Below are 15,090 nucleotides of genomic sequence, written 5' to 3' on the forward strand. Positions count from 1 at the left end.
CAGATCAGTCTGACTTACTTCCTAAGAAAGATAGTCAAACTGCGCTTTGCAGGGTGGTCCTTGCTCACATAAGGATGGAATATTGAATCTTTTTCTCCTCAGTGATGATGGCAGGATATTTAGAGAGAACAAATGATATCCATAGTGCAATACTGTTTATTAAAATCACAAATATAAAAATCAAGCCAAATGGCTACTTACATTAGAATGTGCCTCTTCCGGCACTAGACCGTCAACCACCCAGACCGGAAGTTGCGTAGGAACATGACCAGGTACCGTATGTTTCATTTGTCTTCAGATAGTCCTTTTTTTTAGTTCTGTTTGTACCTGACTGATATATGTTTTGTAAAGATGGCTAATTGTGCAATCTCTGTATATGTTCAACTTTTTCTTTTACCACAATAAGGCCTCATGCACACTGGATGTTAAAATAATGTGATAAAAATGCCAGTAGCTTTCCAGTGAGTTTTTCAAAGTTTTTCAACGCTTTTGCAACAGCGTTTTTAAGCGTTTATTAGCGTTTTTTCCGCATCAGCAGCATTTTTTAGAATTTTTTTCTTTTTTCAATGGATCCAAAAAGTTAATAAAGGCTGGTGAGCCATTTTTTTGAGCATTTATTGGCGTTTATCATTTTTTTGTTGATGTTAGAGCGTTTTTACAGCTGAAAATAGCTGAAAAACTCCTCTCAGAACCCACTAGTTTTGGGTTTTTTTACAGCCAAAAACTGTTGATAATAGCCTATGTGTGCATGGACACATAGGATAACATGATAGTGAGTTTATTTTCTGTGATAAAAAACATCTGAAGCCAAAAACAGCAGCTGTAAAAACATCCAAAAACCTCCAGTGTGCATGAGGCCTAACTCTTGGTAAAAAACCCATGGGAGTTAAAATGAGAGTAGTTTGCATGTCTGAGCATGCTCAGTTGTGCTGGCACCTTGCTGAGAGACGGGTAATTTATCTTTTCTCATACTTTTAATTACTTCCTGCTTGGCCTATAGCATAGAATGGTGGCCGGGAAGTGGTTCAGTTATCCTGACTGGGCATCATATGACGTCTAGCAGGATAAGCCGCGATTGCGTGCCCCAGCGTGGCGATCAGTGGTGTGGTGTGCCAGTCTGACACACTGCATTACCGATCTCGGTAAAGAGCCTCTGACGGAGGCTCTTTACCACATGATCAGCTGTGTCCAATCACAGCTGATCACAATGTAAACAGGAAGAGCTGTTTATCTGACAGAAGCAAGTAGAGGAGAGCCGATCGGTGGCTCTCCTGACAGGAGGTTCTGTGCCGATTGTTTATCAGCACAAGCCCGCGTGGATGCCCATCCAGGACCACCAGAGATGCCCACAAAGGAACCCCAACAGGTATGCAACCCTAGACCACAGGAAGGGGGGTAAGTGCCTTGTTTTGATGTGGTTAAAGATATTTCATTGTAGAAATCACTTTTTCACACACTTTAAAAGCAGATCATCTTTAAAAAATATACCACATATTTCAGTACCATTTAGGCGGTCATATCATGCTCTAAAACATTATTTCCATGTGCATTTCTCCAGGTCCTAACAAGAGTAAGGCCGCGTACACACGGGCGGCCTGTATGGCCTACTTAGTCCGTCATACAATCCGACGGACAGTCCGTCATACTTTCGAATGAACGGACTTGACCACACACGGATGCACAAACAGTCCGTCGAAAGCTTGCGCGATGACGTGTACAGCACGTACGACGGGACTAGAAATAGGAAGTCCAATACACAGCAATGCAACCTTCCAACGTGTAAATCCTTTCTGAGCATGCGCCATTCTTAGTCCGTCAAACTAGCCTACTCATGAGCGGATTGTCCACTGAAACCAAAGTATGACGGACAGAATTACGGAAATTCCGAAATACTTAGTACGCCAGACTGCACGCTGAAAAAGTCCGCTGAAGCCCACACACGAGCGGACTGTCCGCTGAAATGTGTTTCGACGGACTAAGTAGGCCATACAGTCCGCCCGCGTGTACGCGGCCTAAGGGTTTGGGCGCTATCTGTTTTCTGGGAGCTATAGTAAATTCGATTTTGGAGATATTCTTGCACCAGCGCTATAGTGAATTCTGTTTTAGCGCTAATTACAGCGATTGTGCCATTTTAGCGCTAATTAGCATGCGGCGTGATAGTAAATAACCCCCTAAGTGTGTGTGTATATATACGGTACATGTTTTTTCAAAATGGAAGAGCTTTACTGTCATAACATTCTGTTAGTTGGGTTTTTGGGTTTTCTTAATTTGCATCTACTAGTTTGCAGTAGTTAGGAGGTAGAAAAAAATAACTTACTATTGCCTCGTGGCATATGAAGGTACCAACACATAAAAGCTTTTGATTGTTTACACAGGATAAGTTTTATCTTGTTCTCCGTACAGGCCCATTTATCGTTTAAAGCATTTTCAACAGACACTTTATGGTGATATTCAGCACTGGCTGTTAGAACAGTGGTCTCCAGTCAAAACTGAGGCTTCTGCTTTACTTTCTCTGTCTCTTGGAGCACTATTCTTCCAACTAATACAAGGTACCATTCCTTCTACAGACAGAAAAGATGAGGCATCATTCCTCCCACTGCAACCAACAGTGGTGCAAAATGACCCCCATTCCCACTATTCAATGATGGAGCACAATCCCTTCCTCTGATACCAAGGATGAGCCACTGTTCCTCCCGTTGACACCAATGACAAGGCACTATTCCTCACAGTAAAAACAATATAGGGCGTTAGTTCATCCACTGACAACAATGATGGAGCACTAGTTATTCTACTGACACCAACAGTGGGCCATAATTCCTCCCACTGATACCAATAATGTGGTACTATTCCTAACTCTGACACCAACAATGGGGCGCTATACATTCCATTGACACAAATGATGGGGCGCTATACCTTCCATTGACACAAATGATGGGGCACTATACCTTTCATTGACACAAATGATGGGGCGCTATACCTTCCATTAACCCAAATGATGGGGCACTATTTCTCTTCCTACTGACTACAGGTGCGGTGCTATGTGAGTTTTTACTCTGACCACTCCCATTCATGTTTACTTACAGTCCGTCCCCCCAAAATCTGAAAAACAGTAAACTGGCCCTTACTTTGAAAAGTTTGGAGAACCTTGACTTAGAACAGGGGTAGGCAACCCCCGAAACTGGTGCCGCAAGTGTCACTCTAAGCCTCTTTTGCCAGCACTCGACTCCCTCCCCATCAGCAGAGCAGCGCAGGGAAGTGTCAGTGAGACACTAATGCATTCCAATTTCAGAATTCCCCACACCGCACCTGCACTGAGGGGGAGGCGCTGTGCCCCCACACATTGTAAATGATGGGAAACATTGTTGGGATCTCTAACTTTGCTGTAGCTGTGATCGTCAGCTCTTGTGAGGGGGAAGAGATTAAGTGCAGTTCTGCTAGGAGGAGGCAGTCCTTGTTTTCAGGGAGAGGAGGACTGTCATTGGCCACTGCTAAAGCCAATCACAGTCCTGCTAGCCCCGCCCACCATCTGGAGGAAGATGACTCACTTGGTTGCCACTACCAATCTCAGAAAGATGGGATTTCACTGTGATTGCAAAAACCCCAATCAGGTGACAGTTTGTGGAATTACTGTTGGGCTTCTGGGAACTTTGTTGAAGTTATTCCTGATCCTTTGTGTCACTTACTACAGAACCCCGGCACACTGTGTCCCTTATGATCCTGCACATAGGCCCACTGCTTTTCGAAAATGCCCCTGACCTGAGCTCATCGTTGCGCATCCATTCCAGATGCTTGTATGTGACATCACATACAAGAAAAGAGAGGTGAATCAGCAGGATGAGTGTGCCAGGGCAGGTAGTTGTGTCTCATCTCTGCTTGCTTTCACCACTCTGCTTATCACTCATATCATAGATGAGAAGAGGGTACAGCGGTGGAGCAGATGAGCAGGAGGGTACAACAGTGGGGAAAATGAGCAAGAGGGGTTCAGAGGTGGGACAGATGAGCAGGAAGGTACAACGGTGGGTCTGATGTGCAGAGAGGTACAGTGGGGGAAGAGATGAGAAGGGGCTTAAGCAGTGGGACAGAAGAGCAAGGGAGGGAGTTTAGAAATAGATTAGCAGAGAGCTTGTCTATTCATAATACAGCTCTGCATGTTTCTTCATTCCTCTGCCTATGTGGAGGGGAGGTGTGTGCCTTTCCTCCATTCAGCTCACATAGAGTGTATGCCCAGACTCCCCCCCCCCGCACTGTTGAAACAGGAAGAAAATTTTCTAACATGATGTGTACTTTTTAAAGAATATAGCAAGCTGAAGGCAGCAGATATAAATGTAAAACTTACTGTATGTAGGGAGATTTATTTAATCTCTGTGTATCATCTGAGGCTGTTTACGTCATACGTCACTGGGTATAGGAGAGGGTTTACAGTACATCCACTTTAATTATGGAAGCTGCCTGAGAATTAAAAGCCCAGTTAAACTTTCTACATGTATTATTTTAATGCAGTCAGGTTGCTTATACAGTATGCTGCAGCACACACTATGAAAAATGAAACAAAAAGACATATTAATTACTATCAATGCAACATTAAAGTAAAATACCAGAAGAATTTGATTTGAACATTTTTAGAACATTGTTTTTTTTTCCAAATGGTTAGTTGGGTCAAATCCATGATCGCTGTCATCTCTCTGGAGACCCTGATGCAAGGGGGAGGCTCTTTGGGGACTCTGGTGTAAAGAGGAGGCTCTCTATGGACTCTGGTGTTACGAGGAGGCTCTCTGGGGACCCTGATGTAAGTGGGGTCTCTCTGGGGACCCTGATGGAAGGGGGGCTCTCTGAGGACCCTGATGTAAGTGGGGGGCTCACTGGGGATATATACACACACACACACACACACACATGTATATTACTGTATATACATGTGTATGCCCGCCCAAGTGTATAACTTTCTTTACTATGCTGCTATGGGCTCTAGCCCCAGATCTTTTGTAGACCTAGCAATGCCCCTGGCTGTATGATTGCCATTAGTGTCCAATTAGGCAGAGTAGGCACGCGCCTATACGTGCCCTCCATAGAGGGGTGCCATGCATTCATCTTCTCCACCTAACTGCCATTGTTTTAACAAGATGCAACACCAGCAATAACAACAAAGATGCATTCTACATAGACTTTGCTTCTGCTCCATGACCAATATCTCTGTCTGACAATAAAGCCCCATATACACTATCAGATTTTCTGCTGATTTTTGTCTTCAGATTTACCAAAAACTTAGTGCAAGGACCTGCCTGATTGCATACAAATTGAAACTCCTAAGGTTTGACCTCATATTATATGGTTTTGGCAAATCTGAAGGAAAAAATCTTCAGAAAATCTGATAGTGTGTATATGGCTTTAGAGACATTTTATATTGCAGCCTTTAGGCAGCACAGGGGTCCTTTCCCTACATCCGTAGTAGAGGTAAGGACACAAGCTGGGGGTGGCCAAAATATGAATCTGGCCATGTATATTAAATTGGTCAGTACCTGGAGGCTATTCTGCATATTATTGTGATGTAATCATATGTGCATTTAATATTTTGAATACAGTAAGTTTTGGAGCCACAGTCAAAACTCCAAATTATGAAACAAATGAAAAGGATAATTATATGTACAGTTTGTTTCATTTGTATTTTTAACATAGAAGGATATGACATTCAAAGTAACACAGTCACATCTGGCTGAGCCAAGATGTTTTTTTTTTATATAGGAATTTCTTGGATTCTTATTTGGAATTTTTATTATAATGCATGGCTGTCAGGGTGCCAAGTTTGGTGCCATATTTCCTGAGTTATATCAATTGGCTCAGGTAAAATTGAACTTTTCTATATAGTAGGATGCCCAATGGGTATAAAACAAGTGGAATTTGGGTGAGCCAAAATGGTTTTCATATAGGAATAGCTTGGCTTCTTATTCAAAATGTACAGTTTCCGCTAAAAGTCGCTGATCACCGCCGTTACTAGTAAAAATGATTAAAAAAATAAAAAGTCCCTAAATCTATCCCATAGTCTCAATCAATATATGCTTATTTGGGATTTTTTTAAACAAAAACATGTAACAGAATACATATAGACCTAAATTAATGAAGAAAATTCGATTTTTACATTTTTTATTGGAAATGATTTATAGCAGAAAATACATTTTATTTTTATTTTTTTCAAAATTGCCGGGTTTTTTTTGTAAAAAAAAACAAAACAAAAAACGCAGAGGTGATCAAATACCAACCAAAAAGCTCTATTTGTGGGGAAAAAAGATCATCAATTTTATTTGTGTATAACATCGCACGACCGCGCAATTGTCAGTTAAATCAACGCAGTGCCGTATCGCAAAAAATGGCCTGATCGTGAAGGGGGGTAAAACCTTCTGCAGCTGAATGAAGTGGATAAGGAGCCACCTTATGCAATGGAATAATAAGGAGCCACCTTCTACATCCTTCTACATCCTACAGTCACCATTTTTTATTATCCTCACGCTATGTGGGCAAGTTACCAGGGAAACCACCGGGAGGATGCAATGGGCGGAGCAGTCCCTGCTGACGTCGCAATGGCCCGCCCTATGGTTCCCATGGTGGAAGAAGTCCCGGTGTTGTAAAATTTCATGCGACCCGTGATTTTCGCTCACCCCGTCACTTCCGGTGAGGCTACGTCATTCGCACAGCTGACGGCGGGCCTTTACTGCGCATGTGTCAATCCCCTGCCCTTAACAGCGCATGCGCTGTAGATTTATTCTCACGGTGGAGAAAAATTATAGCCTCGAGTGGGCGGAGACTTGCGGGTGGGCGGGCGGAGCTGAACAGATGCTCAGGACGTCAGCAGCAGCCCCGCCCACCCTAATAACATGCCTCTGAATATTAAGTGGTGGTGAAAAATCATACTCAAGTGGGCGGAGATTTTCTCCAGGCGGAGGCTTCAGGAAAATGTCTCCGGAATCAGGGACAGGTGTGAATAGAGACGAGTCCTGGAAGATGCTGATAAAAGGGACATTGGTGGAATGGAAGGGGTTTGGAGAGGAGGTGGGCAGAGGAGCTGTTTTGGTCTAAAGCAGCAAAAGAATCACAACTCCCAGCAGGTGAGGGGGGGCTGAGTTCTGGAGCTTGTGGGCTTTGCTGGGACTTTGTAGTTCAGTTCTAGGTGGAGGAAGGATACACAGAGCATGCTGGGATATGTAGTGCTCCGGTGTGGGGGAGGGGACATGCTGGGATATGTAGTGCTCCGGTGTGGGGGGACGGGACATGCTGCGATATGTAGTGCTCTGGTGTGGGGGAGGGGGACATGCTGGGATATGTAGTGCTCTGGTGTGGGGGAGGGGACATGCTGGGATATGTAGTGCTCCGGTGTGGGGGAGGGGACATGCTGGGATATGTAGTGCTCCGGTGTGGGGGGACGGGACATGCTGCGATATGTAGTGCTCTGGTGTGGGGGAGGGGACATGCTGGGATATGTAGTGCTCTGGTGTGGGGGAGGGGACATGCTGGGATAGGTAGTGCTCTGGTGTGTGTGTGTGTGTGTGTGTGTGTGTGTGTGTGTGTGTGGGGGGGGGGGGGACATGCTGGGATATGTAGTACTCCTCCAGTGTGGGGGATAATGTATAGATTGATGTCGGTGTCCCCGTCTCATCTCCTTCCTGTCTCCTCTCTCAGGCACCATGCTGTACGAAATCTCCAGGATCATCCAGGGCGGCGCTGCCGTCTGCCGCCACGCCTCCACCGCCGCCGCCGCCAGGGTAGAGCATGAACACCTATTCCCTGTGAGTACTGATTGGTTGGGGGAGGGGTTAACCGCCTGGAGTGTCCCCAGTGGGGGAGGGGCATGCCACCTAATGTGCGCGCTCTGCTGCCGGACGGAGCCCCATAGACACTATGCCTCTCTGGATATAAATTTGGATACATTTGTAGCCATTCGGATGTATCTGAATCTCGGAGATGAAATGGTAACACATTTTTGTTGAAATTTAATTTACGTTCATCGTTTTCTCACCCATTCCAAATTATTTATGTACGACTTGGATTCGGATCGTTTGGGGGGAGGGGGAGAAACAAAAAGGTCAACCGATTCGAATCCTGTGTCAAGAAATAGCTGGTTGCTAAAGGGGGGGGGTGGCCGCCGCCGCCTCCTTAACAACCAATGAGTCATCAGCTGTCAGCGGGCTTCCCTACTGGCTGAAATGTAAAACACCCCACCCCCTTTGTGACATCAACAGCCCAGCGTTACCTGGTTGGTGATGTCACAGGGGCGGGGCCACCCCTTAGCCATGTAAGAACCGTCGGACATTCAACAGCGTGGAGCGTTCGAAAGGGGTTTTTATTTATTTTTAAATTTTTTGGGGTGGAAAGGGTAGGGGTACTACGTACCTCATACTCATTCACATAGTTGGAGGTAGTGTGGGATCTGGGGGGGACTCCTTTGTTTTTTTGCCAATACCCCCCCCCCCCCCCCTTTCCTTGCCTGCCCCCCGGTCTGCATCGGATAAGGGCCTGGGGGGGACTTTTTATTTACTATTTTTGATCTATGTACACCATACTCATTCACATAGGTGGGTAGGGCGGGATCTGGGGTCCCCCCCCCACAACCACCAGCCAGGGTTGTTGGAAAGAGGCCCTTGTCCCCATCAGCATGGTGCTTAGGGCAGGGCCCTGGTATGGTGACCTGGTATGGTTTGGGGTGGGGGGGCACTTGCTCATACACCCCCCCTTCCCCCTTTCCTGGGTTGCATGCTTGGATAAAGGTCCGGACCCCTATGCTTTTTTTTTTTTTTTTTTTTTTTTATTCCTCTTCCCCATCGGGGGGGGGGGGGGGGGCTGGTGCCCATGCAGGGTTGGTTGTTGGGGGGGGGGGTTTGTTTTTTTTTCCAGGATTTTCTATTGCCAGCACTCATTTGTTTTTACGTTTCAGCTGTCAGTGGGGAATCCCGCTGACAGCCAACGAGTCGTCGGTTGCTAAGGACGTGGCGGACGGCGCCCCCAGCCCGATCCTTAGCAACCAGCTATTTCTTCACACAGAATTTGAATCATTGATCGTGTGGTGTTTGTGTTTTGTTTTGGGTTTTGTTTTGTATTGTTTTTTGTTTTTTTTATTTTTTGTTTTTTACGAGTTCAAATTGTTTTTCAAAAAATTGTGGAATCCGTCAGAAAATGAATAAACAAAATTAAAATTTTTAACTAAAATTCTGAAACCAAAATTTGGTAACGTAAGAAATTTGAATGTTCTGCACACACCTCTAGTGCCGCTCACACCCTGACCGCGGGACGGTGATCGCTGTCAGTGGGAGGTGATCCCAAACATCTGCTTCCTATAGGCTGAATATCCACCAAAGACTCCACCCAGAATGTCTTCTTTTTAACCCTCCCAATCATAGAAAAGCCAAAGCGAAGGGCACAGGTCTGACATCTGTTTATTTATTTATTTTTAAATCTGCAGGCCGCCCTCCAACCGCGGGACTACGCCGTGCCCAACCCCACCTGGAACCCCGAAACCAAGAGGCTGTACGAGGAGCTGAGCCGAGACCCGAGCTGGAGGAGACTTCCCTCCTACGAGGAGTTCGCTGGCAGCAGATCGAGTACAAGAATAAGAATAGTGTTTGGCTGTGGTGGGGGATGACATTAGAGTGTAAGCTCCTCTGGTGACCTCTGACCTCCTCCTGTACAGGTATGAGCCTGGAGGCCGACGGGGAAACTCGTTTCTTCACCAGGAACCTGGATCAGGAAGGAATCGGCTTCGAGTATTGTATGTTCTATAACGAGGCGGAGAAGAGGACAGTCTGCATATTCCAGCCCGGGCCCTATCTGGGGGGCCTCGCAGGGTGAGCGTTATTTTCTTTTTTTTTTTTTTCTTTTTTTTTTTCTTCGCAGAGCCTACCCTAACCAGAATCCTTTGGTTCCTCGGGCTCTCCTTGTTCTCCTTCCACCTCTCGCGTCCCCTCTTGCCTTCTTCTAGGTACACACACGGGGGCTGCATCGCCACCATCGTAGACTCCACCGTGGGGGCGGGAATTGTAAACGGCATCGGACCGGCTATGACCGCCAACCTGAACCTCGACTATCGGAGGTAAGCGCCCAGGGGGGAGAAGAGGACCTACCTGACACTACATGGTTGTCAGGAGATTGTACAATCGATGGCCGGCGGTGATGATGTGGTAGTGACAGGGGAAGAATAATATTGGGGAGACTCTCGCGGGGGGGGGGGGGGTAGGAGTTGTTGATGTTCTGAAGCTGTGATAGCAGAGAGGTGTAATGAGGTTCTCTTTGTGTCTGTAGTCCGATTCCTCTGGGATCCACAGTCCTCATAGACAGCCGAGTGGAGAAGGTCGACGGTCAGAAAGTCTACACCAGATGCCAGGTCCGCAGTCATGACAGCGCTGTGCTTCACAGCGAGGCCACCGGTGAGGACTACTGCTGGGAAATCTTCATTCTGTAACTCCATTCCTTCCTCTCTTGTCTCTCCTGTCACTCATCTGTGGTTTCTGATCTGTCGCTCCTGTCATTGCTCTTCTGTCCCTCCTCCTCTGCCATTCCTGTTTCTTGTCTGCTGTTCCTGACTCTGCTCCTTTGTTGCTCCTCTGCCGGTGCTGGCGTTGCTCCGCTGCCATTCCTGTTTCTTGTCTGCTGTTCCTGTTGCTGCCCCTCTGCCATTCCTGACATTGCTCCTCTGTCCCTTCTTGTTGCTGCTCCTCTCTCCTTCTTGTCTGCCGTTCCTCTGTTGCTGCTCCTCCTCTGTCTCTCCTGTCATTGCTCCCGACGTTGCTCCTCTGCTGTTCCTCTTCATTGTCTGCTGTTCCTGACGTTGCTTCTCTGCCGTTTCTGTTATTGCTCCTCTCTTCCTCTGTCATTCCTGGTGTTGCTCCTCTGTTGTTGCTCCTCTGTCCCTGCTGTTGCTGCTCCTCTCTCCCTCCTTCTCTGCCGTTCCTAGCATTGCTCCTCTGCCATTCCTCTTGTTTCTTGTCTGTTGTTCCTGTCGCTGCTCGTCTGCCGTTCCGGTCGTTGCCAATCCTGTCATTGCTCCTCTGCCATTCCTTTTTGTTTGTTTCTTGTCTGCTGGTCCTGACACTGCTCCTTTGTTGCTCCTCTGCTGTTCCTGTTGCTGCTCCTCTGCCATTCCTGACATTGCTCCTCTGTCCCTCCTTGTTGCTGCTCCTCTCCTTCTTCTCTGCCGTTCCTCTGTTGCTGCTCCGCCTCTGTCTCTCCTGTCATTGCTCCCGACGTTGCTCCTCTGCTGTTCCTCTTCATTGTCTGCTGTTCCTGACGTTGCTTCTCTGCCGTTTCTGTCATTGCTCCTCTCTCTCCCTCCTCTGCCATTCCTGGTGCTGCTCCTCTCTCCCTCTTTCCCGTTCCTGGCTTTGCTCCTCTGCCATTCCTCTTGTTTCTTGTCTGCTGTTCCTGTCGCTGCTCCTCTGCCGTTCCTGTTGCTGCTCCTCTTTCCTTCTCTGCCATTCCTAGCGTTGCTCCTCTGCCACTCCTGTTTGTCTGCTGTTCCTGTCACTGCTCCTCTCTCCCTCCTCTGCCATCCCTGTTGTCTGCTGATCCTGTTGCTGCTCCTCTCTCCCTCCTTCTCTGCCATTCCGGTTTCTTGTCTGCTGTTTCTGTTGCTGCTCCTCTCTCATTCCTCCTCCTCCTCCCTCCTCTGCCTTTTCTGTTGCTCTTGTTGTTGTTCTGACAATTTACACTTTTTTTTTTCTCTCCTCCAGCTTTGTACGTTATGTTGAAGTCAGGAGAATCTGAAGCCCGACTATAATTTGCACATCTCAGACCTCAGGAAATGTTACAGATTCTGTTGGTTGGCAGCTGCACTTTGTACTGTAATGTATCCTGTCTGTCACTAGAGGGCAGCAGATCCCGTACCATAGAAACCCTCCTGGGAGAACTTTTTTATAATGTACTCACCGCTCTCTTGGATTGATCTTTTGTAGCGGTCCCTTTTTTCTAGGTGCAATGACCTCAAACCCGCCCCCACCATGTACCCGTTTTTGTACAGCCCTGTTCTTTGACTCCTCCCAACCAAATGTAATTAATAATCGTTCATAATTATTGTATGTGACGTTTATTTAAACTGAATAAATACAGAAAATATTTTCACAGCATTTCAAGTGTTGCAAATACCTTCATTGTATCTTCTTCATCCTGGGGACCGTTCCTCCTCTCGCTTCATCCTCGGGACCGTTCCTCCTCTCGCTTCATCCTGGGGACCGTTCCTCCTCTCCTCATCCTGGGGAACATAACTCCTTTTGCCTCTTCGAGGGAACCATTCATCCTCTCTCCTCATGCTGGGAACCATTCCTCCTCTCTTCTCACCCTGAGGACCATTCCTACTCCTCATGCTGGGGACCATTCCTCCTCTCCTCTTCTCACCCTGAAGACCATTCCTACTCCTCATCCTGGACACCATTCCTCATCTCTCCTCATCCTGGACACCATTCCTCATCTCTCCTCATCCTGGAGACAATTCCTCCTCTCTCCTCATCCTGGAGACAATTCCTCCTCTCTCCTCATCCTGGAGACAATTCCTCCTCTCTCCTCATCCTGGAGACAATTCCTCCTCTCTCCTCATCCTGGAGACAATTCCTCCTCTCTCCTCATCCTGGAGACAATTCCTCCTCTCTCCTCATCCTGGAGACAATTCCTCCTCTCTCCTCATCCTGGAGACAATTCCTCCTCTCTCCTCATCCTGGAGACAATTCCTCCTCTCTCCTCATCCTGGAGACAATTCCTCCTCTCTCCTCATCCTGGAGACAAGGATCCTGGATGAGGAGAGAGGAGGAATTGCCCCCAGGATGAGGAGAGAGGAGGAATGGCCCCCAGGATGAGGAGAGAGGAGGAATGGCCCCCAGGATGAGGAGAGAGGAGGAAGGGTCCCCCAGGATGAGGAGAGAGGAGGAAGGTTCTCCAGGATGAAGAGACACAAGAAAGGGTCTCCAGGATGAGGAGAGAGGAGGAATGATCTCCAGGATGAGGAGAGAGGAGGAATGATCTCCAGGATGAATAGAGACAAGAAAGGGTCTCCAGGATGAGGAGGGAGAGGAGGGATGGTCCCCAGGATTAAGAGAGGTATCTCCCCAGCTGGACACAGACACCAGTTCAACCTAACAATGGTTATCCCCATCTTGTCCATGCCATGTACAATCACCCCCCATCCTCTCCATGCCATGTACAATCACCCCCCATCCTCTCCATGCCATGCGCCATCATCCCCCATCCTCTCCATGCCATGTGCCATCTGTTATCCCCCATCCTCTTCATGCCATGTGTCATCATCCCCCATCCTCTCCATGCCATGTGTCATCACCCCCCATCCTTTTCTTTGTTCTTCTCCTGTTAGACACATCCTGAGCCCGGAAGTCCCATCTTCTCCCCCATACCTGAAACTAGACAAGAGAAGTTGGCATTGTCCTCCACCTGAGGCTGGGGACCCCTGAGTTGGTGGACACTTTGGGGGGGGGGGGGCAGCCTTGTATATGGGGATTCCACCATTCTATGGATCGGGGGCCCCTGTATATTGTTCTCTGCAGCCTTGTCAGCCGGTCCCAGCCACATTGCTACCCATTAATAGACGCTCACAGACCAGCACCTGGTAGAGACGTGGCAGGAGGGACTCCTAAGGGTGAGTGATGGCATGTAAACCTGCAAGACCTAGTGAACCCCTAGAAGAGTGAGTGTGGCTCCACCCACCATATTCTGGGGTCACCGATGAGTCCGGACTCCATATTCTGGGGTGTGGGGTCACCAGTGAGATCAGCCTCCATATTCCAGGATCACCAGTAAGCCCGGCCTCCATATTCTGGAATGTGGGGTCACCAGTGAGATCAGCCTGCATATTTTGGGGTCACTGAGTCCGGACTCCATATTCTGCACTGTGGGGTCACCGCTGGAGCCAGCCTCCATATTCTGGGGTGTGGGGTCACTGGCCTCCATATTCTGGGGTGTGGGGTCACCGGTGGAGCCGGCCCCCATATTCTGCACTATGGGGTCACCGGTGTAGCCGGCCTCCATATTCTGGGGTGTGGGGTCACTGGCCTCCATATTCTGGTGTGTGGGGTCACCGGTGTAGCCGGCCTCCATATTCTGGGGTGTGGGGTCACTGGCCTCCATATTCTGGTGTGTGGGGTCACCGGTGTAGCCGGCCTCCATATTCTGGGGTGTGGGGTCACCGGCCTCCATATTCTGCACTGTGGGGTCACCGGCCCCCATATTCTGCACTATGGGGTCACCGCTGGAGCCGGCCTCCATATTCTGGGGTGTGGGGTCACCGGCCCCCATATTCTGCACTGTGGGGTCACCGCTGGAGCCGGCCTCCATATTCTGGGGTGTGGGGTCACTGGCCTCCATATTCTGGTGTGTGGGGTCACCGGTGTAGCCGGCCTCCATATTCTGGGGTGTGGGGTCACTGGCCTCCATATTCTGGTGTGTGGGGTCACCGGTGTAGCCGGCCTCCATATTCTGGGGTGTGGGGTCACTGGCCTCCATATTCTGGGGTGTGGGGTCACCGGTGGAGCTGGCCTCCATATTCTGGGGTGTGGGGTCACTGGCCTCCATATTCTGGGGTGTGGGGTCACCGGCCTCCATATTCTGCACTGTGGGGTCACCGGCCCCCATATTGTGCACTGTGGGGTCACCGCTGGAGCCGGCCTCCATATTCTGGGGTATGGGGTCACTGGCCTCCATATTCTGGGGTGTGGGGTCACCGGCCTCCATATTCTGGGGTGTGGGGTCACCGGCCTCCATATTCTGCACTGTGGGGTCACCGGCCCCCATATTGTGCACTGTGGGGTCACCGCTGGAGCCGGCCTCCATATTCTGGGGTATGGGGTCACTGGCCTCCATATTCTGGGGTGTGGGGTCACCGGCCTCCATATTCTGGGGTGTGGGGTCACCGGCCTCCATATTCTGGGGTGTGGGGTCACCGGCCTCCATATTCTGCACTGTGGGGTCACATATTATAAGATCAAAAACAGGCAGTGGTAAAAAAAAAAAAAAAAAATCTTATAGTAAGTGCATATAGTGGCTCTCCTACTATGTATATTCATTGTGGCCAAAATTGGTGTGTTTCTTGCGTAGGACCGCTGAGCCTTGTTG

The 15,090-nt window shown here is 48.5% G+C and overlaps 1 protein-coding gene across 1 annotated transcript; it reads left to right on the forward strand.

Moving 5' to 3' along the window:
* The first annotated feature begins 6,786 nt into the window (after positions 1 to 6,786).
* LOC143964317 (acyl-coenzyme A thioesterase THEM4-like) lies at positions 6,787 to 12,115 on the forward strand. The gene is made up of 7 exons (XM_077474016.1): positions 6,787 to 6,967; positions 7,669 to 7,775; positions 9,446 to 9,584; positions 9,674 to 9,827; positions 9,962 to 10,072; positions 10,282 to 10,406; positions 11,709 to 12,115. The coding sequence occupies exons 1-7, from the start codon at positions 6,946 to 6,948 to the stop codon at positions 11,753 to 11,755; spliced, it is 705 nt and encodes a 234-aa protein (XP_077330142.1). The 5' UTR covers positions 6,787 to 6,945; the 3' UTR covers positions 11,756 to 12,115.
* Positions 12,116 to 15,090: the final 2,975 nt, after the last annotated feature.

Source organism: Lithobates pipiens, unplaced genomic scaffold (genome assembly GCF_037356315.1).
Source record: "Lithobates pipiens isolate NorthernLeopardFrog02 unplaced genomic scaffold, aLitPip1_a1.2 Scaffold_8, whole genome shotgun sequence".
NCBI lineage: Eukaryota > Metazoa > Chordata > Amphibia > Anura > Ranidae > Lithobates > Lithobates pipiens.

What these genes read in the sequence shown, in the direction of transcription:
- LOC143964317 (XM_077474016.1), top strand. Translation starts at nt 6,946, where the DNA reads ATGTCTCCGGAATCAGGGACAG. An exon ending in GTTCGCTGGCAGCAGATCGA is followed by an intron (nt 9,585 to 9,673) that starts GTACAAGAATAA and finishes CCTCCTGTACAG; the next exon opens with GTATGAGCCTGGAGGCCGAC. An exon ending in GCTTCACAGCGAGGCCACCG is followed by an intron (nt 10,407 to 11,708) that starts GTGAGGACTACT and finishes TCTCTCCTCCAG; the next exon opens with CTTTGTACGTTATGTTGAAG.